At 43.1% G+C, this 25,924-nt stretch overlaps 1 protein-coding gene across 5 annotated transcripts in view; it reads right to left on the bottom strand.

Annotated features, from left to right (window-relative positions):
- Positions 1 to 25,924, bottom strand: part of PARP4 (poly(ADP-ribose) polymerase family member 4) — a 97,350-nt gene that overhangs the window by 56,172 nt on the left and 15,254 nt on the right. For all 5 annotated transcript variants that reach the window (XM_012441892.2, XM_012441900.2, XM_012441925.2 and 2 more), the window contains 9 exons: positions 22,469 to 22,618; positions 21,523 to 21,660; positions 20,351 to 20,524; positions 16,344 to 16,504; positions 12,459 to 12,596; positions 10,923 to 11,018; positions 3,790 to 3,973; positions 3,407 to 3,563; positions 1,184 to 1,311 (listed from right to left, as the gene is read on the bottom strand). In XM_012441892.2, coding sequence (XP_012297315.2) covers positions 1,184 to 1,311; positions 3,407 to 3,563; positions 3,790 to 3,973; positions 10,923 to 11,018; positions 12,459 to 12,596; positions 16,344 to 16,504; positions 20,351 to 20,524; positions 21,523 to 21,660; positions 22,469 to 22,618 — 1,326 coding nt within the window. The remainder of the gene's footprint in view (positions 1 to 1,183; positions 1,312 to 3,406; positions 3,564 to 3,789; positions 3,974 to 10,922; positions 11,019 to 12,458; positions 12,597 to 16,343; positions 16,505 to 20,350; positions 20,525 to 21,522; positions 21,661 to 22,468; positions 22,619 to 25,924) is intronic.

Raw genomic sequence — 25,924 nt, 5'->3', positions numbered from 1 at the left:
CTGCAAACGTTCTTCTTCACATCGCCAGCTCCCTTAACTGAATTCTGTCAATCGTCTCCTCTATGTGATGTGACGCTGGGCCCGCAGTGTCCCCTTCAGGTCCGAGACTGCTAGGAGTGTCACCCGTGGGGCCCCTCCCCAGGAACCATCCTCAGCCAAAGACAAACAGCCTTAGCCAAGGTTCTGACCCCTCCCGGAGCAGCCCACATCCCAGGCCTGGCCCCAGTGGGGATATAAAGCCCAACCCCCTTGCCCATTCAGACCTTCTCTCAAGGACCATTCTAGCCCAGAGCTTCCCCCAAGATCATCTGAGGACTCTGTTGTCTCCTGTGCCACATCCTGCCTCCCTCACTCCGTCACAGATGTCGTTCCCACAGGCACAGTCCCACAAGCTTCCTGAAGATGAATTCCATCCAGAATCTGTTTTCCAGGGAACTTGACCTAACATTTCTTCCAACTGGTCCTGTTCCTGTTCCCAACATGGTGGCCAGAGTAAGCCTGTTAAAACATAGGTCTATTCCTGTTGTTCCTCTGCCAAACATCTAGAAGCTTCCATTTCACTCAGAGTCAAGGACAGCATGACCTGTGTCCTGATGTGAGAGCCCCTCACGTCTCTGACTCAGTCCCCACGCACTCTCCCCTTTCCACTGCACTGCAGCCACAGTGGCCTCCTTGGCCTGCCTGGACCAGACCAGCCTCCTACCTCAGGGCCTTGGCATGTGCTGCTCCCGCTGCCTGGGATAAGCATCCCCCCATGTCCACACAGGTGAGCCCCCACTTCCTTCAGGTCTGTATGCAGACGTCACCTTCTCAGGGAGGCCTCCTTGGCCATTCTATTTACAGGTTCGAAGCCCCGTCTTTCACAGCTCCTATCCCCTCCTGCTTTCATCTTTCTCTTTAGCACCTGTCCCCATCTAACATGTGATGTGTTTCACTCATTCATCATGTTTACTGCCTGTTCCCCCACGCGGTGTGTGCTCCACATGGGCAGAGCTCTTGTATTGTGCATTGCTGGATAACTAGAGCCTAGATAGTCCCTGGCACGGAGTGCGCAGTGAATACCTCTTGAATAAATGAATTTAGAAATGTATCTGTTTCCTTCAGTTCACCTAACTGCAATCAGATTCTCATTTATGGTTTACATCCATGTAGTTTAAGTATTATACAGCCACGAACAACATACCTGGGCTACAATGTCTATGATTCTGCCCTTGATGTGGACATCCTCCAGAGGGACCAAGTTCCCAGAAGCATCCTGGAGGCCGGCCTTGGTGCTGCTGCTGGAAGTTTTGGCATCTGGTAACTGATAATCTAAATGTTAAAAATGTTACCATTAGCTTTCAAAACCATCCCTGTCTACTTTCTGTAATTTTGATCTTTATTCCTCTCCATGCCTTCATGCATTATATTTTAGGGAAAATGGGCAAATAGCATTTTATGATTTTCAATAGCCAATTCTGAAAAGCAAGTGAACCCACGTGAGAAAAATGGGAGTTGCCTTCTGCCTTTTTTTTGAGACAGCATCTCACTCTGTCACCCAAGTGGGAGTGCAGTGGCACAATCTCCGCTCATGGTAGACTCGTCTTCTCTGGCTCAGATAATCCTCCCATCACAGCCTTCTGAGCAGCTGGGACTACAGGTGCACACACCACCATGTCCAGCTAATGTTTTGGTGTTTTTTTTGTAGAGATGAGGTTTAGCCACGTTGCCCAGGCTGGTCTTGAACTCCTGGACTCAGGGATCTACCTGCCTTGACCTCCCAAAGTGCTGGGACTATAGGTGTGAGCCACCATACCTGGCCTGCCCTTTTTTTTTTTTTTTTTTTAAAGACACTTCTGCTTAGTTTTTTTTTCTCCTTTTCGCTTTTTTTTTTTTTTGGTAGAGATGGGGGTCTCACTATGTTGCCCAGGCTGGTTTTGAACTCCTGTGCTCAAGTAATCCTCCTGCCTCAGCCTCTTGAGTAGCTGGGACTACAGGCATGTGCTCTTCTGCCTTTTTAATGTAGAGACTGTGGCATGTCCTCTTGAAAACTTAGCATTACTTGACATACATTTAAATATACACACAAATACACGGAGGTCTTCAGACTGTCTCGAACGTGGCTGAAGCCTGAATCCAGGTGTCTGCGTTCCCTGGTTTGTAATGTAGAAAGGCTCAGTCACTATCATTTATGGTACTACACAAGCATTCTGGCATGACATGAAACAACCTACAGAAGACTGAGTCAGCTCCTACGACAGCATGTTGAAAAACGTTCACATCCTATTCTAAGTGGTACAAACATACAGATAAGGTTAGGAAATATAAATACATATCATCTTACCAGATATTTCATTTAATGACTCCCAGAGAAAAAATTGGAGTCACCTCTGAGCACACATGAACTCACGCATTTCTGATAAAAAAGAATTTGAGCCCGGCCAAAAGTGTTAATGTGTTTTTACGGTCCTACTAATTAATACTGTAATTGTTTGGGCTCGTGATGATCTGAGAAGTGAACACCCTCTCGTATGTGTGCACTACTGCTGCTAACACATGTACCACATGTGACAATTTACTCAGCCTTCAATTTCCCCTTCAACCCTTACAGCAATTCTGTCATGCGGGTACTGCCTCTCATTCCCATCGGAGAGAAGATGGAATGCAAAACGTCTTGCAGTTTCAAAATTGCAGGGTGGCAGGGTGACACTCAAACCCTGGGCTTCCTCACTCGACAGCGGGTCTGCTGTCTGTGCTGCACACCCCATTATACTTTCTGCACCATGACATCTTAGCAAGTTTCCACAGGTTTTAGCCTTGACTATTGCTGAAGAGGATAAGCTCAACTGCAATGGGTTAATGAAGTCACATGGAATTTTGAGATCGCTCAATGTTTCTCAAACATCCTGATTTTTATGTATGCAAGATAAAAAAGGAAATAAGGCTGGGCATGGTGGCTCACATCTGTAATCCTGGCACTTTGGGATGCCAAGGCAGGAGGATCACTTAAGGCCAGGAGTTTGAGACCAGCCTGGGCAACATAGTGAGAAAAAAAAAAGTCACATATGGCAGTCCCAGCTACTTGGGAGGCTGAGTCAGAAGGATCATTTAAACCCAGGAGTTTGAGGCTGCAGTGAGCTTTGATCATACCACAGTACTCCAGCCTGGGGGACAAAGTGAGACCCTGTCTCAAAAAAAATTTGTATTTATATTTTAAAATTAAGTGCTTTATTTTGACATTAGGCAGGGCACTGATGTTCACATTAAGAGAAATTTGTGGGAAACAATTCTGAGATTGAAAGAAAATGAAACACTTATGGATCAGGTCATAGACATAACAAATGCAAATATACAGTCCATTGAAAATATAACATTTGAAGTCTATACATATAATAACATAAAACAGCATTCAAGAAAATTGTCCTACCTTCAACCTTTGAAAAATCTGAAAACTCAGGTCTGTATTCCTCTAGTTCAGTATGATCACCAGGATGAAAGTCCTTTATTTGATCTCCAGGCATGGAAAATTTAATAATATATTTCATTTTAACCTGATTGGTTTTATAGACAACAAATTCATCATCCTAGAGAAAACAGAAATCAGTAGGTGAGTAACAACAGCAACAAAAAGCCTGTATTGGCAGATGTTTTCATAAAAGCATGCTTGCTAGTTTAGAATATGTTGAATTCATACGGTAAATATATAATAATTATTTAAACAAGCATATTTAATGAAAATAGGAGCAAAAATCTGAGGCTCTTCTTTGAGCATTCAAGACCCTCTTTGCATGTTCCTTGATATGAAAATACCTCAAAGTCTGTGGTGACAGAGGTTGTTTGTGAAACTCCATGCACACTGTCGTAGCCTGGTGGTGCTTCAGTTAAGGAAAAGTCCTTCTTGTGTAAGTCCATACACTTCCCGAGGGCTACGTCACAAATGAGCAGGAGTCTGGTGCCATCTGTCTCTCCCGGGTGTGAGTACTTGATACTTGTACTGCATGTGAAAGGAAATAAACACATATTTATAGCTTACAGTGACCTGTCAATAACATTTTATTGCATAAACAGGAAATATTATTGAAAGACTTTTCTGGTAAACTGTTCCAAATTTTCCTGTTATTGAAATATCTCCAAAGACTCAATTTAGAACTTTATTATACACTTATTTATCTAATATTTCTTCTTCTTCTCTTTTTCTTTTTTAGACAGAATCTTGCTCTGCTACCCAGGCTAGAGTGCAGTGGGACGATCATAGCTCATTGCAGTCTCGAACTCTTGAGCTCAAGTGATCCTCCCATCTCAACCTCCTGAGTAGCTGGGACTGCAGGCTCGTACCACCGTACCTGGCTAACTTTTAAATTTTTTTGCAAAGATGGGATCTGACTATGTTTCTCAGGCTTGTCTCAAACTCCTGGGTTCAAGTGATCCTCTCTCCTCAGCCTCCCAAAGTGCTGCAATTACAGGCATGAGCAATCATGCCTGGCCTCTTTCACATTTCTATGTGACCAATATGTATATTGCCCTTATGTTTTGCTAGGCAGTGCTCAAAGCACCGTTCCCAGAGGGAAATGAATTCTACTGTTCTCCTCAATATTCTTAGCTACTAACACATACACATTTTGCTATCATAAATATCAGGGTGGTGAAAGAGAAGGAAAAATCACCACCTTACTAATTAGGAAAAGGTAGATTTAATTCTCTGCACTAAAGCTCAGAAAGGAGTAAGAACCGGGAGTACCAAGTGAGTAAGAACTGGTCAAAGGGAAAGATGAGCTCCCACAAAGCCTCCTGAATGGAAAAACAAACACTTTAAATGATATCCACATGAGAAATGTTTTATCTTTCTTCGGGAGCCAGCAGCTTTAATAAGGCAACTCTTGCTATTAGGAGCACAGGTTAGGACACACCTTTGGGGACAACATTTTGGAGATGCATCTCTATTTTTTCTTTTTAGACGGAGTTTTGCTCTTGTTATGCAGGCTGGAGTGCAATGGCGTGATCTCGGCTCACTGCAACCTCCGCCTCCTGGGTTCAAGCAATTCTCCTGCCTCAGCCTCCTGAGTAGCTGGGGTTACAGGCACGCGCCACCATGCCCAGCTAATTTTTTTGTAGTTTTAGTAGAGACAGGATTTCACCATGTTGGCCAGGATGGTCTCAATCTCTTGATCTCATGATCCACGCGCCTCGGCCTCCCAAAGTGCTGGCATTATAGGCGTGAGCCACCGCGCCCGGCCGATGCATCTCTATTTTTTAGAGATCAAGTTCAAAATGCAAAAGTATGGCCAGATGATCTTTCTTTGTTTCACCCACCGAAAAAATATAAGTCCCCCATTCCTTGTATAACCCTCTCCCCTTTGGAGAGCCCTTTCCCTGCAACTTTCAAGCATTCTTCCTTCCTTCTCATTAAGCCCCATCCTGGCCTTCTCCCTGGAACTCTCTCTACTCCTTCCTAGCTTACCACACTCTGGCAGAGAAGGCCAGTGACCATCTCTTCTGGCTCATTTACTCTTTAATCCATGGCTATCTGGCTCAATTCACATCTAAAAATTTTTACTTTGATATACTGTCCATAGGGAAAAGCATTTATAATATACATATTTAAAGAATAATAAGATAAATATCCATATAGCTACAGCTTAGCTTAAGAACTAGAACATCCCTAAAACTTCTATGCTGCCCCACAGCTCACCTCTTCCACCCAGAGGTAATTTGATCACTGTCTTGATTTTTGTGTATATTATTTTCTCTTTTTTTTTCCCATGTGGAATTTATTCCATAAGGAGCCACAGAGGGGACCCTGGGTAGGTGGGAGAGGTTTTACTGTGTCCCTTTTTTAAAATAACAGTTTCATCTTTTTTTTTTTTTTTTTTTGAGACATGCTCTTGCACTATTTCACCCAGGCTGGAGTGCAGCAGTGCAATCAGAGCTCTCCGCAGTCTCAACCTCCTGGGCTCAAGCAATCCTCCCACCTCAGTCTCCTGAGGCTGGGACTACAGGTGTGCACCACTGTGCCTGGCTTAATTTTAAAAACATTTTTGTAGCCATGGGGTCTCACTATGTTGCCCAGGCTGGTCTTGAACTCTTGGCCTCAAGAAATTTTTCCGCCTTGGCCTCCCAAAGGGTTGGGATTACTGGCTTGAGCCGCAATGCCTGGCCTGTTTTCTTTCCTAGTATTAATGCACAGATGTATGTCCCGCAACAATGTAACGTATACTTTTGCTTGTTTTTGAGCCTTGCACATACAGGCATACCTTGTTTTATTGTACTTTGCAGATATTGCTTTTCTGTTTTTTTTTTTTTTAACAAGTTGATGGTTTGCGGCAACCCCGTGTAGAGCAGGTCTACTGGTGCCATTTTTTCTTCTTTAAACAGCATGTGCTTCCTTTGTGTCTCTATGTCACATTTTGGTAATTCTCACAATGTTTCAAACCTTTTCATTTTTATTATAGCTGTAATGGTGATGTGTGGTCAGTGATCTGTGATGTTACAACTGCAATTGTTTTGGGGTGCAATGAACTGTACCCATATAAGGTGGTGAGCTTGTTAAATGTTTTGTGTGTTCTGACTACTTGACTGACCAGTGGTTTCCCCAGCTCGCTCCTTCTTCTCTGGCCTCCCTATTCCCTGAGATACAATGATATTGAAATTAGGCCAGTTAATAACCCTACAGTGGTCTCTAAGTGTTCACGTGAAAGAGAGGGTCACATGTCTCTCACTTTAAATCAAAAGCTAGAAATGATTAAGCTTAGTGAGGAAGGCATGTTGAAAACCAAGACAGGTTGAAAGGTAGGCCTCTTGTGCCAAACAGTTATCCAAGTGGTGAATGTAAAGAAACAATTCTTGAAGGAAATTGAAAGTGCTACTCCAGTGGAACACAGGAATGATAAGTGTAACAGCCTTATTGCTGATATGAAGAAAATTTTAATGGTCTGGATAGAAGATCAAACCAGCCACAATATTCTTTTAAGCCAAGCCTAATCCAGAGCAAGGCTCCAACTCTGTTTAATTCTATGAAGGCTCAGAGAGGTAAGGAAACCATGGAAGGCTTGAAGCCAGCAGAGGTTGGCTGAAGTTTAAGGAAAGAAGTCGTCTCCATAACATAAAAATGTAAGGGGAATTAGCAGGTGCTGATGTAGAAGCTGCAGCAAGTTTTCAGAAGATCTAGCTAAGAGTATTGATGCAGGTGGCTTCAGCAAACAACAGATTTTCCATGTAGACCAAACAGCCTTCTAGGAAGAAGATGCCATCTAGGACTTCCACAGCTAGAGAGGAGTCAATGCTGGCTTCAAAGCTTCAGATGACAGGCTGACTCTTGTGAGGGACTAATGCAGCTGGTGACTACAAGCTGAAGCCAGAGCTCACTTGCCATTCAAAAAATCCCAGGGCCCTTAGAATTGTGCTAAAACTACTCTGTCTGTGCTCTATAAATGGAACAACAAAATCTGGATGACTGCACATCTGTTTACAGAATGGTTTGCTGAATTTTAAGCCCAATGTAGACATTTACTGCTCAACAAAAAAGTTTCCTTTCAAAATATGACTGCTCATTGACAAAGTGCCCAGTCATCCAAGAGCTCTAATGGAGAGGTACAACGAGTTTGCTGTTTTAATGCCTGCTAACACAACTTCATCCTGCAGCCAGGGATCAAGGATTAATTTCAGCTTTCAAGTCTTATTATTTAAGAAATACGGGCTGGGTGCGGTGGCTCATGCCTGTAATCCCAGCACTTTGGGAGGCCAAGGTGGGTGGATCACAAGGTCAGGAGATCGAGACCATCCTGGCCAACATGGTGAAACCCTGTCTCTACTAAAACTACAAAAAAAATTAGCTGGGCATGGTGGCGCATACCTGTAGTCCCAGCTACTTGGGAGGCTGAGGCAGGAGAATTGCTTGGACCCAGAAGGCAGAGATTGCAGTGAGATGAGATCGCGCCATTGCACTACAGCCTGGGCAACAGTGCAAGACTCTGCAGTCTTGCAAGAAAATGAAATACATTTTGGGCTGGGTGCAGTGGCTCATGCCTGTAATCCTAGCACTTTGGGAGGCTGAGTTGGGTGGATCATCTGAGGTCAGGAGTTCGAGACCAGTCTGACTAATATGATGAAACCCTGTCTCTACTAAAAATACAAAAATTAGTTGGGTGTGGTGGCATGTGCTTGTAATCCCAGCTACTCAGGATGGTGAGATAGAAGAATCACTTGAACCCGGGAGGCAGAGGTTGCAGTGAGCTGAGATCGTGCCATTGCACTCCAGCCTGGGCAAGAGTGAAACTCCATCTCAAAAAAAAAAAAAAAAAAAAAAAAAAAGAAATACATTTTGGCCAGGCATGCCTGTAATCCCAGGAATCTGAAGTGGGATGATCACTTGAGTCCAGGAGTTTGAGGTTACAGGGAGCTACAGTTGCATCTTACTGTACTCTCACCTGCACAAGGATGGAGAAAGCCCCAACTCTAAAAAATATATACATTTTGTAGGGCTATAGCTGCCATAGACAGTGATTCCTCTGATGGATCTGGACAAAGGAAATTGAAAACCTTCTGGAAAGGATTTGCCATTCTCCTTGCTCTTAAGACCATTTGATGAGTTATGGGAGGATGTTGCCATATCAGCATTGACAGGGGTTTGGAAGAAGTTTACTCTAACTATCCTGGGTGACTTTGAGGGGTTCAAACTTCAGCGGATGAGGTCGCTGTACATGTGGTAGAAACAGCAAGAGAACTAGAGTTAGCAGAGGAGCCTGAAGAGGGGACTGAATTGCTGCAATCTCATGATCAAACTTGAATGAATGAGGAGTTGCTTCTTATGCATGAGTGAAGAAAGTGGTTTCTTGAGATGAAATCTATTCCTGGTGAAGATGTTGTGAATGTTGTTGAAATGACAACAAAGGATTTTGAATATTATATAAACTTAGTGGATAAAGCAGCAGCAGTGTTTGAGATAATTGACTCCAATTTTCAAGGAAGTTCTAGTACAGGTAAATGCTATCAAATAGCATCACATACTACAGATAAATCTTTCATGAAAGGAAGAGTCAATTGCTGAGGCAAACTTCATTGTTGTCTTATTTTAAGAAATTGCCACAGCCACCTCAGCTTTCAGCAAACACCGCCCTCATCAGTCAGCAGCCATCAACACTAAGACCTTCCACCAGCAAAAAGACAACGGCTCACTGAAGGCTCAGATGACCATTAGCATTTTTAGTAATAAAGTATTATTTTAAAATTAAGGTATGTACATTATTTTTTTGTTTTTTTTACACACAATGCTATTGCACACTTAATAGACTAGAGTGTAAACCTTTTACACTCATTGGGAAACCAAAAAATGTGTGTGACTCACTTTATTGCAATACTCGCTTAATTGCATTAGTGTGGAACCAGACCCTCAGTATCTCCAAGCTATGCCGCAATAGCAACTTCTGCTCCACTAAGGTCCTAAGGCTCATCCATTTGACATGTGTAGCCACAGTCTATTTCTTTAAACTTTAGGACAGGACTTCATGTAGGACTCCACCAAAATTTATGGATCCATTCCACTGTCAACGGACGTCTGCATCATTTCCAGCATTCTGTTATTACAAAGCTCTCTCTCTCTCTCTCTGTTTTTTTTTCTTTTCTTTTTTTTTCTTTTTTTTTTTTTAAGAGCTGGAGTCCGGCTTTGTCTCTCAAGCTGGATGTAGTGGTGCAGACACAGCTCACTGCAGCCTTGGACTGCTGGACTCAAGTAATCCTCCTGCCTCAGCCTCCTGAGTAGCTTGGACTACAGGTGTGTACCACTATGCCTGGCTAATTAAAAAATGTCTTTTTCAGAGATGGGGTCTTGCTGTGTTGCCCAGGCTAATCTCAAACTCCTGGACTTAAGCGATCTTTCTGCCTCAAACTCCTGAGTAGCTGGGACTACATGTGTCTGCCACTACACCCAGCTCATTTTCTGAGACAGGGTCTTGCTCTATCACCCAGGCTGGAGTGCAGCGGTGTGATCCCAGCTCACTGCAATCTCCGCCTCCTCAGTTCAAGTGATTCTCCTACTTCAGCCTCCCAAGTAGCTGGGACTACACGTATGCACCACCACGCCCAGCTAATTTTTATATTTTTAGTAGAGATGGGGTTTCGCCACTTTGGCCGAGCTGCTCTCAAACTCCTGACCTCAAGCAGTCTACCCGCCTTAGCCTCCCAAAGTGCTAGGATTACAGGCATGAGCCACTGTGCCTGGCCCCAGCTCATTTTCTTTGCTATTAGGTTTCCATTCATGCCTTTTGCCCATCTGCTTCTAGGGTTGCTTGTCTTTTTCTTATTGATTTGTAGGAACTTTTTAAATATCCTGGCTCATTATCCTTTATCCTGGGCCTGAACTCAGTCTTCATCTTTTAATTAGCTCTGCAACCTTAAGCAAGTTGCCTGACCTCCCTGAGACTGTTTCCTTGCATAAAATGATGTCACAATACCAATTATGAGGTTGGCAGATGATGTACATGGAGTTCTTCTCACTGTGTTGCCCACATTGGACTGCAGTGGCATAATCATAACTCACTCCAGCCTTGAACTCCTGGACTCGAGTGATCATCCCGTCTTAGCCTCCCTAATAGCTACAACTATGGGTTCTTTTCATGCTACTATGCACAGGTAATTTTCAAAAATTTTTTATAGAGGTGAGGTCTCACTATGTTGCCTAGACTGGCGTTAAATTCCTGGGCTCAAGCGATCCTCCTGCCCTGGCCTCCCAAAGAGGTGGGATTACAGTGTGAGCCACCATGTCTGGCCCAAAGGCAGATTTAAACATTATCAAGGATGTTGAAGATGAAATAGTATTCCAGGCATACTGAGGTCATTTATAACAGATACGCCTGTGTTTTGGGTGAGAAACTCCCTCATCAAGAAAAGACAGAAGAAAACACACAGCAAGAAAACTCAGTAACGGTTCTGTGATTAAGGATCAAACGTACCTGAGTGAATCACTGAAATAAATCCCACTTCCAAGGTTTCCGACGTCTGTTCTTTGCACACCACGATCCTCCACTACTTTGGGCAAAAGTAACCCTCTGAAAAGACAAGGGCAGGATAAGGTGTAAGCCCGATGCTGACTGCATCCTCCCTTGCTCCCAACTTTGGCAGGTTCCTACTGAACTTCTGGCTTCCAGAGAACTCTGCAATTGGGATGACACCATGGTTGTTTCTGGGAACACAGGTAAAGGGGGATTTCTGCCTTTTATTAGGTAAGTATCTATTGTTTGAATTTTGTATTAGGAGATTGAATGAATTTAGTAAAATGGCTTTTGGGTTTTTGTCCTACTTAGAAAGCTCATCCCTACTTAAGGACTATTTTAAAAAGATTCTTCCATTTTTCATTTAGTATACTTTTATGGTTTGATTCTAAATATTTAAATATTTGTTCTGTGTAGAGTACACGGATGAGAAATGAGGTAAGCGTTGAACTTTATATTCTTTCCTTGTGGTCACCCATTTATCTCTATAGCTAGTATTGAAGGACTTGTCTTTCGTCCACAGAGACAAGATCTACTAGTATCATATCCTAAATCTTCTGTGTTTTTAATTTTAGTATCACCCTCATTAGGCTTCTTTTCCAGAATTATTCTGGTAATTTCAGAATTAAAAAAATTATGTGTTGTAGAATCAGCTTTTCATTTCTTTATAAAAATCTTGTTGGTAATTTTATCATGAAAGCACTAAATTCACAGATTAATCCAAGAAAAACCGGCATCCTCTGATTAATGCAAGTTGTCTTTTGGGTCCCTCAGTAGCAGTTTAATGGATTTTTGTTTTTTTTTCTTTTTTTTTTAATGGATTTTGTTTTTTAATGGATCTTGTATGTTTCTTAAGTTTCTTTTAAGTACTTAAAGAATCTAAATTTAATAATATCTTCTCCTGCTCCTGTGACTTCAGTTTCAGCCCCAATATTACGTAGTAATTCAAAGCAAACAGAATCTTACAGTTATATTTCAAATAAATAACTCATGTTGTCTGGTGCACACTCTAACTTCTGGACTCTTCTCTTTAAATATTGGACTATCCTGAGATTAGATACACATGGAAGAGTCATGAATATAGAATCACTTTCTTCATATGATACGGTCTTCAAGAAGCAATTTATACCTATGTACTATATTTAAAAATAATAAATACATAATTTTTAAAAATAGAGATGGGGTCTTGCTAGGTTTTCCAGGCTGGCCTTGAACCCTTGGCCTGAAGTGATCCTCTTGCCTCAGCCTCCCAGAGTGCTAGGATTACAGGTGTGACCCACCACATCCAGCCATAAATACATAATTTAAATTACACACTCAATTACAAATTATTACACACTTAATTATAAAGTGTGTAATCTTCTCCAGAATGCAGTAAACCAGTTGATTTTAACTGAAAAGACTCATGTAAAAGAGAAAAGAGTAGGAAAGAAAAAAGTAAAATATTTCACATTTGTGAGGTTGAAAATTTTGAGAAATAAAGATGGCGACTCTTACCGACACAAGATTCCCACAATGTTTCGCACAGGAGAACCGTGCAACAAGGGCCTCACATTGCCAAGTCTGCTTAAAAACTCTGTGGTTTCGTTCACTCTGCCAACTCTAAATATCTGCAAGATATCCACCAGGCTCTTACTGTAAGAATTAGAAGAAAAGCCTTTAGATTACATAATTGAAAACAAAACAAAGAATCATTATAGCAGAAGAAATCCCAAAAGGGCCCAAATGTCCATTATCAGGAAACAGATTCAATGAGCCACAACACAGCCTATCTTGGAAGTATTATGCAGCTATTTAAAAAAATCAAATTCTTCAAAAAAACAAGGATATGTGGTAAAGTGTACAGTAAAATATAAACTTTAAAAGTCGATTACAAAACTTTATACATAGTATGATCCCAATTTTGTCAAATATATAATACATAGAATATATTGTTCTTGCTCTGGGTGACAGAGCAAGACCATGTCTCTTAAAAATAAATAAATAAAAAAGAATGCAACTTCTAGCCTCTCGCAGTGGCTCAGGGCTGTAATCCCAGGACTTTGGGAGGCCAAGGCAGGGGGATCACCAGAGGTCAGGAGTTCAAGACCAGCTTGGCCAACATGGTGAAACCCCGCCTCTACTAAAAACACAAAAATCAGCGGGTCGTGGTGGTGCATATCTGTAGTCCCAGCTACTCGGGTGGCTGAGGCAGGAGAATCACTTGAACCCAGGGGGTGGAGGCTGCAGTGTGCTGAGATTGCGCCACTGCATTCCAGCTTGGTGACAGGGCGAGACTCCATTTCAAAAAAAAAAAAGTTAGCAAATACCTAATTTTAAGTGTTTAGAAACCAATCAGGTTTGAAGAGAGTGTTGTCAAGAAAGACCTCTGTTGGGAGGTGACATTTATTAGTGCCACCATATAATGTGTATTTAAAGACCTCACTGGTTGTTACGGGTTGGATGCCGCAGGAGTGGAGGACATCTGGAAGGACACTGTAGATGGGATAAGGTGACCTGGACTAAAGAGGGCGGCAGAGTGAATGGAAGTGAGATAACGGATGAAGGACACTGAAGGCAGAATTGACAGAACACGGGATTGTGGGGATGAGGGGCAGGGAGACCCCACACTAGTTCCGAGGGGGTAGCTAAGGTGGGGCAATGGCAGGGGAGACTGGGGTATGGCGGAGGGCAGCGCTGGTGGGAGGAAGGGCACATCTTCCCAACCCCACGTCCAGCGGCCTCAGGTCAGTACCTTGACATTAGCTATGGTGGGAGTATTTGCTCCCCAGAGCTCAGCAAATATTCCAGACCAGGACTTTTCCTTCGCAGCGCTTGCTAACCAGTACCCCTCCCAGGGTGAGCAGCATTGGGATGATTTGGGCTAGGTTATGTTCGACACCCAAATGTTAACAGTGGTCATATTATCTCTGGGTTGTCTCTGGGTGGTGAGATTTTGAGTGATTTTTAATTTTTTAATTTTCTTCATATTTTTAGATATTTTCTACGCTTTCAGCAAAGAACATGAGTTTCATAACTAGAAAAAAATAATATAAAGAAATCATGATTAGTGAAATGAAATGAAGAAAACCTAACTTTTCACAGCAGCAGGATCTTTCCTTAGGAAGAAGCCCACTTTAGCTGTGTGACTGCTTTTGTATTTGGGGGCTGGGGTGGCTCGCCAAGGGCTTGCTCAGGTAGCCCTCGAGGGCTGAACTGCAGCTGCCACATGGGGGCTTGATGTGGCTCTTCCCGTCTTTCTGGAAAAGCTTATTCCCCTCCCGATTCTACCTTCCTTGTCACTGGACTCGTAATTAGTGTAGATCAGTGGACGCCTAAGGGAGGCTCAAAGGTCAAACTGAAAAGTCAAACCAATTTGATTACATATAAAAACAAAGTCTGGAGAAGGTCGGTGGGAATGAATGTTCTTGAGGGAGTCTCACTCTGTTTCCCAGGCTGGAGTGCAGTGGCATGATCCTGGTTCACTGTAACCTCACCTCCTGTGTCCAAGCTATTCTTGTGCCTCAGTCCCCGGAGTAACTGGGACCACAGATGTGTGCCACCACGCCTGGCTAATTTTTGTATTTTTAGTAGAGATGGGGTTTCACCATGTTGCCCAGGCTGGTCTCCAACTCCTGACTTCAAGTGATCTGCCCACCTTGGCCTCCCAAAGTGCTGGGATTACAGGCATCAGCCACCATACCTGGCTCGGATTTTTTAAAAATTAAAGTGAAATTTCAAAAAGATAAAATTAACCATTAAGTATACAATTCAGTGGCATTTAGTACAGAACACTGAAAATGTCATGTAATCACCACCTCCAGTTCCAAAATTTTTATTTGCCCAAAAGAAAACCCCATACCTTTTGGCTATCAGTCCCTATCCTTCCCTCTCATGGCACCAGGCAATTTGCTGTCTCTGTGGATTTACCTATTCTAGATATTTCATATAAATAGAATCATATAATATGAGGCTTCTTTTACTCAGCACAATATTTTTGAGGTCCACCCATTTGTAATATGTGTCATTACTTCATTCCTTTTTCATGGCTGAATAGTATTCTATGACATATATTTATCATGTTTTGTTTATCCACTCCCCTGTTGATGAACATTTGGGTTATTTCCACTTTTTGGCTGTTTTGAATAGTGTTGCTATGAATATTCATGTACAAGTACCTATTTGAGTACTTGCTTTCAAGTCCTTTGAATATAGAACTAGGAGTGGAATTGGTGGGTCTTATCAAAATCATATGTTTAATTTGTTGAGGAATCATCAAACAGAGGCTGCATCATTTTCCCCTCTTATTGGCAATGTGTGAGTCTCTCTACATCCTCATCAATGCTTATAATTTTCCATTAAACATAAATCATAGCTATCTTAGTGGTGTGAAGTGGTTTTGGGAGTGGATTTTGAGGATGATCAAGGAAAGCAGAACATAGTTTTAGTTGGGTCTGAGTCAGGCCCTAAGGTAAGAGTGGCCGGGTGTGGTTTTAGTGGGGCTCTGGAAAACCAGCTCTCTAAACAACAGCAGCGATGCCCCTGCACAGCCCTGCTTTGCAGCATTTGCTGATTTCCATGGTGCAAATCCTCCCTATGTCCAATTTCAAGTTACCAATTGTTCAACAACCAGTTCACCAAATCTCTTAAACGTTGGCAACTGGCTCTTATAAGCTGGTACGTGCAGCTACAACTCACCACCCTTCGTTCTAAGGGCTGTGCCATGCTGACGAAGAGGAACTGCTGCAATGGAACGAACCACCAGGTCAACAAGAGTCAGTCCCATGCTTGAGAACAAACATGCACTGGAGTTTCTGAACCGAGAAGCTGGGCACAGACTCAGCCACGGTGACCCTCAGGGGTGCGCACACCCAGTGAGGGCTCATCTGGACAGCTGGTCCATCATGTTTGTGTTACTGGAGAATGCACATCACACAGGACCCCAGGTATGCACAGTGAGTGAGGGCGCAAGTGTAACTGGTATTTAGGAACATGTTTTCCAGGCTTTCAGGTGCAGTTTTTCCTGACACAGAGAGGCCACATTGGAACACACCATACACATATTTCTGCATGTTTAAATCTTAGTTTAAGTGGCTTTTTCTCTGTAATAACCTACAAAATACAAACCCAAACACCTTTTGAATTAAAAATTTTAAATTTAATCTGCAACAAGATTAGGTAACCTTGAAGTCAGAGTGGAATACAGAGGGTGTTTTCAAGCACAAAATACTGCCCTAGGCACTATTATGAACACAGAAGAAAGTAATTTGTCAGCATACCACTGCTACTGTGGCTTGTTGCTCAAGATGAAATTATCCAGGTAATTACTGTGATCAGCTCTCTAACAGAGTCTCAAAGAGCATTATATCGTAATGGATCCTGAGACACTTCCTTTAGGCTTACCTGTGATTATTCTGCAAAACCTCTTGTCTAACCTTGAGAAATTCTTCAGTATTCTTTTCAACATGCTCAATTTTGCATCTCAAAGCTCGGTATTTGGCAAGGGATGGTGGGTTGGGTTTGGACAAATTAGTTTCACAGACATTAACCATGTCTCTTATTAGCTGTTGGTGGAAATAATGTATAGATATCAGAATTACCACATATCAAAATTCATATTTATATTACATTAACACTTTCTCAAAAAGATGGGAAAAGTCCATTTTCTCCCAAAGCTTGCTTTACTTTATTTATTTATTTATTTTTGAGACAGGTCTTGATCTCACCCACGCTGGAGTGTAGTGGCATGACCATAGCTCATTGCAGCCTCAACCTCCTAGGTTCAAGCAATCCTCCTACCTTAGCCTCCTGAGTAGCTGGGACCACAGGTATGAGCCACCACTGCACTCAGCTTTTCCAAAAGCTTTTGATCAATATTTGCTATTAGTGGTGCATTAAAGTTCATGTAGCTGGGTGCAGTGGCTTATACCTGTAATCCTAGCACTTTGGGAGGCTGAGGTAGGAGGATCAGTTGAGGACAGGAATTCAAGACCAGCCTGGCCAACATGGCAAAACCCCATCTCTACTGAAAATATAAAAAATTAGCCAGGCATGGAGGCACATGCCTGTAATCCCAGATACTTGGGAGGCTGAGGCATGAGAATCATTTGAAACCAGGAGTGCGTGGTTGCAGTGAGCCGAGATCGCACCACTGAACTCCAGCCTGGGCAACAAAGCGAGACTCTGTCTCAAAAACAAAAAGCAAAAAAAGGCTAATATAATTGCCTTACTGATAGCAAATATATGATCGTGGTTGTAGAGTACATCAGCACAGCACATAATTGTTAATAAAGGGTTTTCATATACATTATTCATTTATTCCTCACTATGACACTGAGGTCGATTTTATTATCCTCATTGCACAGATGACCAAAGTGACTCTCTGCGATGTTAATCGATTGTTCCAGACCCCACGGTGAGGAGCAGACAGTGACCAAATAGGATCTCAGAACCCCGAGACTTCACATCCAATTCTGCTTCAACAATTCAGTAGGTGTGTTTGCTATGCCAGACACTGGATTAGGTTAGAAAGACACATAGATGAATAAGGCATGGATTCCCTCCCTGAGTGGAAACTCAAGTATTCCTTTGTCTATTCCCAAATCCTGGAGCTTGGAGAAGGGAACTGCAGCCCCAGTGATGGGGGTTATGTTTAGTCTCTGGACTTGCTGCTTTCACATCTTATTATTATTATGATTTTTTGAGACGGAGTCTCTCTCTGTCGCCCAGGCTGGAGTGCAATGGTGCAATCCTGGCTCACTGCAACCTCCACCTCCTGGGTTCAAGCAATTCTTGTCTCTCATCTTTATGATCGTAGTATGGGGAGGGCCTTTCTAACTATAACTCAAACTTACCAGCCATAAAAGATCGATGCATTTTTCTGTATAAAAGCAAAAATCTTCAGTAGGGTAGAAATAAAACAAGTTAACCACCACCACTAATAACAAAAAACTCACTGTAAGCAAAGTAAAAAGACAAACGGGAAAATATCTGCAACTCATATCACAGAGGCTTACCCTCTAATACAGGAAGAATCCTTAAAAATCATGAAGAAAAACAGCAGGACCCAAAAGAACAAAGGACAGAAAACAGACAGTTTGCAGAAGGAGAAACAAATGGCCCGTAGTCGTCTGGAAAGGTGCTCCACCTCGCAGCACTGAGGGGTTACGTCTCATCCCTAAGGTTAGTAAAAGCATGAGAGTTTGACAAACATGCTCTTGGTAAGGCTCTGGGAAATAGAAACTCGTTCTTTGAGAGTAGGTGGGCAAAAGGGTGCAGCGCTTAGGAGAGAATCAGCTAATATCTACCCTTGAAGCCAGCACTTCTCGGACCCCATCCCAGAGACAATCCTGTATAAGTGCAAAATGACAAACATACAAGGTTATTCACTGGGGCACTGTTTGTTGCAGCAAAATCCAAAGAGAATCCAAAGGCCTGGCAGTAGGGTACATCCCGCAGTGCGGCACATCCCACAGTGGAATGCGAGAACGAGGGGCAGCTGTGTCCAGGACACATGGAGAAAAGCAAGATGCAGAACAGCAAAGATAGTCTTTTTCTACAAAGGGAATAAGAATTTATGTTTATAAGGTTGGGCACAGTGGCTCACGACTGTACTCCCAGCACTTTGGGAGGCAGAGGCAGGTGGATCACTTGAGGTCAGGAGTTTGAGACCCACCTGGCCAGCATGGTGAAACCCCCATCTCTACTAAAAATACATAAGTTAGCTGGGCATAGTGGCGGGCGCCTGTAATCCCAGCTACTCAGGAGACTGACTCAGGAGAATCGCTTGAACCCAGGAGGTGGAGGCTGCAGTGAGCCCAGATCATGCCAGTGCACTCCAGCCCCAAGGACAGAAAAGAAAAAAAAAGAATTTATGTTTATACATGTATTTGTATAACGGAACTCTGAAGACAAAAAGAAATGAATAAAATTAGTTACCTATGGAGTTGGGGAGGGGAATAGGGTGGAGTGAGTAGGGTAGAACAGGGATTTCTCTGAGTATATCTTTTTAACATAATTTTGCCTCTTGAATCGTGCAGATGTATTATCTATTCAAAATATAAATTAAAAAGAAAATATATTTGAATGGGCACTATACATTCCCTCTTAGCAACACTGATGACTGAGATTATCTTTTTTTTTTTTTGAGATGGAGTTTTGCTCTTGTTGCCCAGGCTGGAATGCAGTGGCACGATCTCGGCTCACTGCAACCTCTGCCTCCCAGGCTCAAGTGATTCTTCTGCCTCAGCCTCCTGACCACCATGTCTGGCTAATTTTTGTATTTTTAGTAGACATGGGTTTGGTCATGTTGGCTAGGCTGGTCTCGAACTCCTGACCTTAGGTGATCCACCTACTTTGGCCTCCCAAAGTGCTGGGATTATAGGCATGAGCCACCACACCTGGCCCACTGATATTCTTTATGTTTGATGTTAAGTAAATCACAGATTTCAAATTTGGAAGGGTCTTACATCTTCTCATTGACCAGTTCCTTCCTTATTTTGGATTAGTGATTCCTCTAGGAATCTGTTGAAAGCGATCATTTCCCAAACATGCCAAATTTCACGTCTATAAACTCCTCTGAAGTCTAGGATATGGATCTCTGACTTTGTCCCAATCCCTGCATACACAGATGAGGCAATGCAGACCCAAAGAGTGACTTCAGCCTCGTCCACGGCAGGGCTGGCTGCTGTGGACGCCTTCCTCTACTCACTGAGCCTGCTCCTCTCCTGGCAGCTCAGAAGAGATGGCCCATTTCTGAGCAGCCACAGAGGCTCCAATCTCCTTGACAGTGACTGCTTTGTGCACATGACTTGATTCTGACCAGAGAAATATGAGTCAGCCAGGGGTTTTCTCTAGGAGACATAAAAAGAACTATTACAGATGTGATGCTATGAACTACTGCAGCTATCTGTGGATCATGAGGAAGCTGGGCCGAGAGCAGAGCTGTCACTCTACAGGAAGTACTGAGGGATGGAAGGAGGCTGGGACGCTGATGATAACACTGACACACTGAGTCTCGGGGTGACCTGGGCCAGCAGGCAGCCCACAGCTGGATTTGTTATTGTCTGAGGTATAAATGTTCTCATTGTTTAAGTCAGTGGCAGTTTCCCATTTCTTCTGCAGAGCGGATCCTAACTCATTCCAGGGTCTGAAAAGTTATTTCAGAAGATAGCAATTCTAAACCTATTTCTGCATTTATGTCACCATGCCAACATATTCACACTTGAAAATATGGTTTAAGTAACTTTCATAAGGACACTGGGCTTTCTAAAACGGTTCAACAATTTATTTTCTAGCACAACTCTGGAGACAATTTCATGATTCAGTGTTACCTTATTCATCAGATGTTTAAAGACCGTCACCCCCAAGATACTTTATAATCAATTGAATTTTATGTTTCAGAGGTTTACCTGGCAGAGGTCTGCTTTCTTAGCCAGTAGTCCCAGGTTCACTTCTTTGGGCATTGTGCCTTTGTGAGGTATCAGTCTGTAAAACTCTGTCATCATCTTTTGCAGTTGCTCTGCTGTTTCTCCGTTTTTCAGTGCTGCCTTCGCTAAAAGGAGAACCCCCTCTGCCTTGCTTACCTTTCAACAGAAGATCATATATGCTTGTTAAAATGAAATTTTGATACAGAAATTAAGGAGCATGCACAAAAATATCTAAAATGATTGTTGGACATGTCAAAACTATCCATTTTCTACTGAACAGCTATCACAAAGCAAATGCCCATCTTTATTGGAGACATATCTCAGTTGTGACAATGATGCCATGAGGCATTATTGCAAACCTGGGCTTGGTTTTACTAGACGAAAGAACCAGAGTCTTATATTTCTATATATATGTGGACATATCTACATACATATACACAGAAAGAGAAACACTAATGCAACTGCGAGAGACTTGCTTTTCACATGAGAAATTTAGGAAGATGTCAGAATTAGACCAGGGGTAAAAATCTCCTAAAGATGTTTCTAATTACACAAGTACTTCGTGGGCTTTACCCCAGGAAGCCATTTTCTCCTTGAGATAAATTAGCTTAATTCCACGGAGGAAAATTGTCCTTATTTATTTCAATACAACAATGCAGTTGCTTAAGTTGTACCACTGGGGATATCTTGTTTGCCTGCTCTTTCAGTTGCAATTATACTTAAGAAGGGAAGAACATTTTCTGGTGATCTGGAGGCATGCCTGCCTTTCCTGAGACAGTCAGAAGGTGCGAGACCGTGGAGTCACGAGGAAGTGGGCTGGGGTCTGGAAATCTGAGGACCAAGACCACCCATATCCCTCCAGCTTCCTGCAAACTTCTTGGCACAAAAGATCGGTCCTCCTAGCTGGCCAGCACCAGAAGCCTGCCTTTGATTGGATCTTGAGGCTCACATTTTACAGACAGGGATGTTTAGTTTTCTCTGACGCTTATTTTCTCCTTAGTACTCTTAGTGGTCCCTTTCTTCAGGGTCCAAGGAAAGAACATTCAGGAATGAATTTCAGAGCAGTCAGACCAGCATGCAAACACAAGTGTTATTACTGAAGCCAATCAACCAGGAGGCAGGTTTCTCACATCGGTTCAGCGACACAGACTTACATCGTTGAGGCTAATCCTGTTCACTGGTTTGAGAAGTGTGTGCTCCAGGTGGCCCAGGGCCTCTGCCCAAATCATCTCTACTAAATCGCTCACCTCTTGGCTCAGAGTGCTTGAATTCATGAATTCCTCCAAAAGCAACTGCAACAATAAAACAGAAACGCCACCAAAAAGTCAACATGTGTGAAGGCCAACAGAGGTGTGAGGAGAAATGATTGATTGCAGCCCAGGAGAGTCATCGCCAGGAACTGCTGGATCCTCTCTCTGTCTTCCTCCATTCTCTCTTCTCTGATTCCCTCCTACCCTCTTTTCTTCCTGTTCTATTTTTTCCTTCACCCTGTAAGCTCTAGGTCTGTCCGTGGCATTCAACACACACAATCAGGGTTAAGGACCCTTGACTCATGGCCTAGGTTGTAAAGAGATCTCTCAAAAGCTGGGAGGGACTGCTGCTGAAATAAGCAATAGATCTCATGGCTCATCCTAAAGTGCATTCCCCACTCAGTTTCCATGCCTTCCCATGAGTTCACATTTCCTTTTCTGAACTCCTCTTCCCTCCTGACATTTATTTATTTATTTGAGACAGAGTCTTCCTGTATCGCCCAGGTTGGGATACAGTGGCATGATCATACCTCACTGTAACCTCAAACTGCTGGATTTAAGTGATCCTCCTGCCTCAGCTTCATGAGTAGCTAAGACTACAGGCACACCACCATTGGCAACATAGAGAGACCCATTTCTACAAAAATTAAAAACTAAAAAACTAAGAAATGGGTCTCTCTATGTTGCCAAGGCTGGTCTCGAACTCCTGGCCTCAAGTGATCCTCCCACCTTGGCCTCTCAAAGTGCTGGGATACAAGCCACCAGGCCTGGCCGTTTTTTATTTGTAATAGAGAAATTTCTATTAAAAATATTCAATCAATAACAACAAAAAATTATAAATCAATCTTACTGCTTGCAATTGTTCAGATGCTAATTGGGTTGCTTCAGGTGTGAAATGTTCTCTTAGTAGAAATCCTTGCTTCTTCAGTTCTTCAACGTAATTTTCATAGTATTGACTTGCATCTTCAGAGGTTTTCTTTATAGCAAACTGTTTTCTAGTCTGTGAATTACGGTATATAGGAAAAGTATGATAATTATTTACATATCTAGCTTTATTGAACATAAAGCATTAGTTACTTGACATGAAGAAGTTTAGAAATTAGTTTTTTTCAAAGTATTACTTAAATTTTAAATTCTTTTTCTTTCCCTTTATTTATTTATTTATTTATTTTTTTGAGACAAGGTCTTTCTTTGTCGCCCAGACTGCAGTGCAGTGGCATGATCTTGGCTCACTGCAACCTCTACCTCCAGGGTTCAGGTGATTCTCCTGCCTCAGACTCCTCAGTAGCTGGGACTACAGGCATGTGCCACCGTGACTGGCTAATTTTTTTGTATTTTTTGGTAGAAACAGGGTTTCAACTATGTTGGCTTGAATAACTCCTGACCTCAAGCAATCAGCCTGCCTTGGCCTCCCAAAGTGCTGGGGTTACAGGCATAAGCCACTGTGCCCAGCCAGAATTACTAAAATTTTAAACTCTTTTTTTTTTTTTTTTGAGATGTTGTCTCACTCTGTTGCCAGGCTGGAGTGCAATGGCGCCATCTTGGCTCACTGCAACTCCGCCTCCCAGGTTCAAGTGATTCTTCTGCCTCAGTCTCCCGAGTAGCTGGGACTACAGATGTGTGCCACCACGCCCAGCTAATGTTTGTATTTTTAGTAGAGACGGGGTTTCACCATGTTAGCCAGGATGGTCTCCGTCTATTGACCTTTTGATCCACCTACCTCGGCCTCCCTAAGTGCTGGGATTACAGGCGTGAGCCATCGTGCCCAGCCTAAACTCTTAATAAAAAAGCCTACAACGTGGAGGTAAAGGGGAAAAAGCTTCAGAAAGCACAGCAGACAGAAAAGATCATTTGTTTCACTGGAGAGTCACTCAAAGCTTCCTTCCAAGCCTACAGACTGTTCACAAACCATTCTAATTAGCTTTGAAATTTGGCTTTCCAGCTTTTTGGAAATGGGAAAAATAAATCAGGGGAGGGGAAGAAAAGAAAACTACTTCAGAAAGGAAGAACCGTTAGAGACAGGCACACAGCAAAAATGAAATCACAGCGGAAAGCTATTCGGTCATCCACGTGTTGAAGAAAGGCCCAGCTTCTCCCTCATCCCGAACTATCTATGGAGGCAGCACTTTCCGCTCTTCTGGGAAACTCCTGGCCCTGTAGTGGGCAGTGATCCTAACATTAACCCCAGAGAATCTGGGAGAACTTGCCCCAACTCGGAGCCCTGGTGTTCTTGTAGGTGTTGGCTGAGCCCCTGGCTTGGGGGTGTGGCCCCTGGGAAGCCACTCTACTCAGGATAAGCCGCCCTCTCGGATGGGGGGCTGCGGGATGCCGCTGAAACTTGGAAAAAAGAAGTGCCTGTTGAAGTCACTCCATTTAAGAAGGTAGAGTTTAACATAATTTTGGAAGATTTCCATCGAAATGGTTTTATTTAGCCGAAGGGCAAGCTGGAAAATCCTCTTCAGCAGAACAGCTGGCTGAGGCTCACTGCTATCAAGGCTGCTCTGCTCAGCAAACCAGGCTCACCCAAGGGGTGCTCTACGCAGACTGAGGCTTGCTAAGGGAGGAAGGCACCCTGAGGGATGTCCTGGTCTGTACAGTGCTACGGTTTCTTTTCTCAATGAAGAAAACAGTAACACATTCTGTCATGTTTTTCCACTGCATTTTTACTTACTCCTTACCCAAACAACGAAACCCTCCACAAAGTACAGTATACATTTCGGGGTAGAAAGTTAACAAAAACCCTTCTCCTTTATGGACATATCTGACCATGGATTAGCTTTCTTGCTCTGTTTCCATGGAAATCTGATAAAGATGGCATGTCAGCTGTAATAGCAGGCAAAATTGCTTATGTAATTGTGGCCTCTCATTGATAAACTGCATTGAGACTGAGGGTTCGATGGTGGGAAACTCAAGCGTTGGGCTTGTCTGAGAGCAGTGACTCATATAATTGTGTATGTCCCTTGAGGGCATCTGGAACCCAAAACAATGTTATGAGAGCAATGGGCTTCCGTGGGGTAGGGTTTCCAAGTCAAGTGGATCTCACATCCACCTGATGTGAGTCTCCTTCTCTTGTACCTGAGCTGACACCCAGAGTGGGAACAGAAGGAAAAGCTCCTGGAGCCTGTGTGGACCTTTGTGAGGGCCACTCCCACTGAGAAGTGACTGCTTCCTGGCCCAAGACAGATTTGTAGGCTGGGTGTGGTGGCTCACGCCTGTAGTCTCAGAACTTTGGGAGGCCAAGGCAGGCGGATCATGAGGTCAGGAGTTCGAAACCAGCCTGACTAATGTGGTGAACACACAAAAATTAGCCAGGCATGGTGGCGTGTGCCTGTAATCTCAGCTACTCAGAAGGCTGAGACAGCAGAATCACTTGAACCCGGGAAGTGGGGGTTGCAGTGAGCCAAGATCGAGCCACTGCACTCCAGCCTGGGCAATAAAGGAAGACTCTATCTCTGCCAGGGGCCCCAGGGAAGATCTGTAACTCTGAATATCTACTTGAGAAAGGATCCTGGTAGGTGTTTATTTAAACTTCAGGCATTAATTCTGAATTTATTTTTGTTTCATGATTGTTTTAGATTGGAGCTGTGCTCTTGACCTGATACTGACCTAGGGCAAAGGTCACGGCCTCTGCAAAGCCTCCCTTGTTGTTCCCAGGGCTCTGTAACCTTGAGCCCTTAATACCTCATATACATATTCAGAACTGGAACTGTCACTGTGGATTGCAATGATGAGGGTTAGCTCTTTCTAGACAGTGATTTCTGAGAGTCAAGATGTGAAGCATTTTTTAAATGCTGAGTGCCAGCCCTAGTAGATTGCTTGATACATAGCAGATGCTTAATGAAGTGTATCAGTGGAATGCTTTCAGAGGTGTAAATGTCAGGAAAATATCCCATAAGTGATGTGGAACAAGAGCAGAAACGCTATACACCCTGCACCCAGAGAACATTCCCTTCTAGTGCTGATCTACTCAGAGGTGAGGTCCTCACCTCCCATACTACGAAAGGGAACACATTTCCCCTTTGCAAAATTATTTACCAGGTGTTATGGATGAACTGTACCCCTACAAAATGCATATGCTGAAGTCCTAAGTCCCAGGACCTCAAAAATGGGACTGTGTTTGGAGACAGAGCCTTTAAAGAGGTACTTGATTAATTAATGAGATCACAGGGGTAGGCCCTGATCCAACATGACTGCCATCCTCAAGCGAAGAGACGAGGACACAGATAGCCATCTGTAAGCCAAAGAGAGAGGCCTCACCTCAGAAGAAATAAACCCTGCCACATTTTGGCCTTGGCCTTCCAGTCTC

Source organism: Aotus nancymaae, unplaced genomic scaffold (genome assembly GCF_030222135.1).
Source record: "Aotus nancymaae isolate 86718 unplaced genomic scaffold, 86718_ANA_hifiasm-v0.15.2.pri h1tg000009l, whole genome shotgun sequence".
Taxonomy (NCBI): Eukaryota; Metazoa; Chordata; class Mammalia; order Primates; family Aotidae; genus Aotus; species Aotus nancymaae.
The sequence above is the reverse complement of the archived record's forward strand: the minus strand, read 5'-3'. Positions and strand labels throughout refer to the sequence as shown.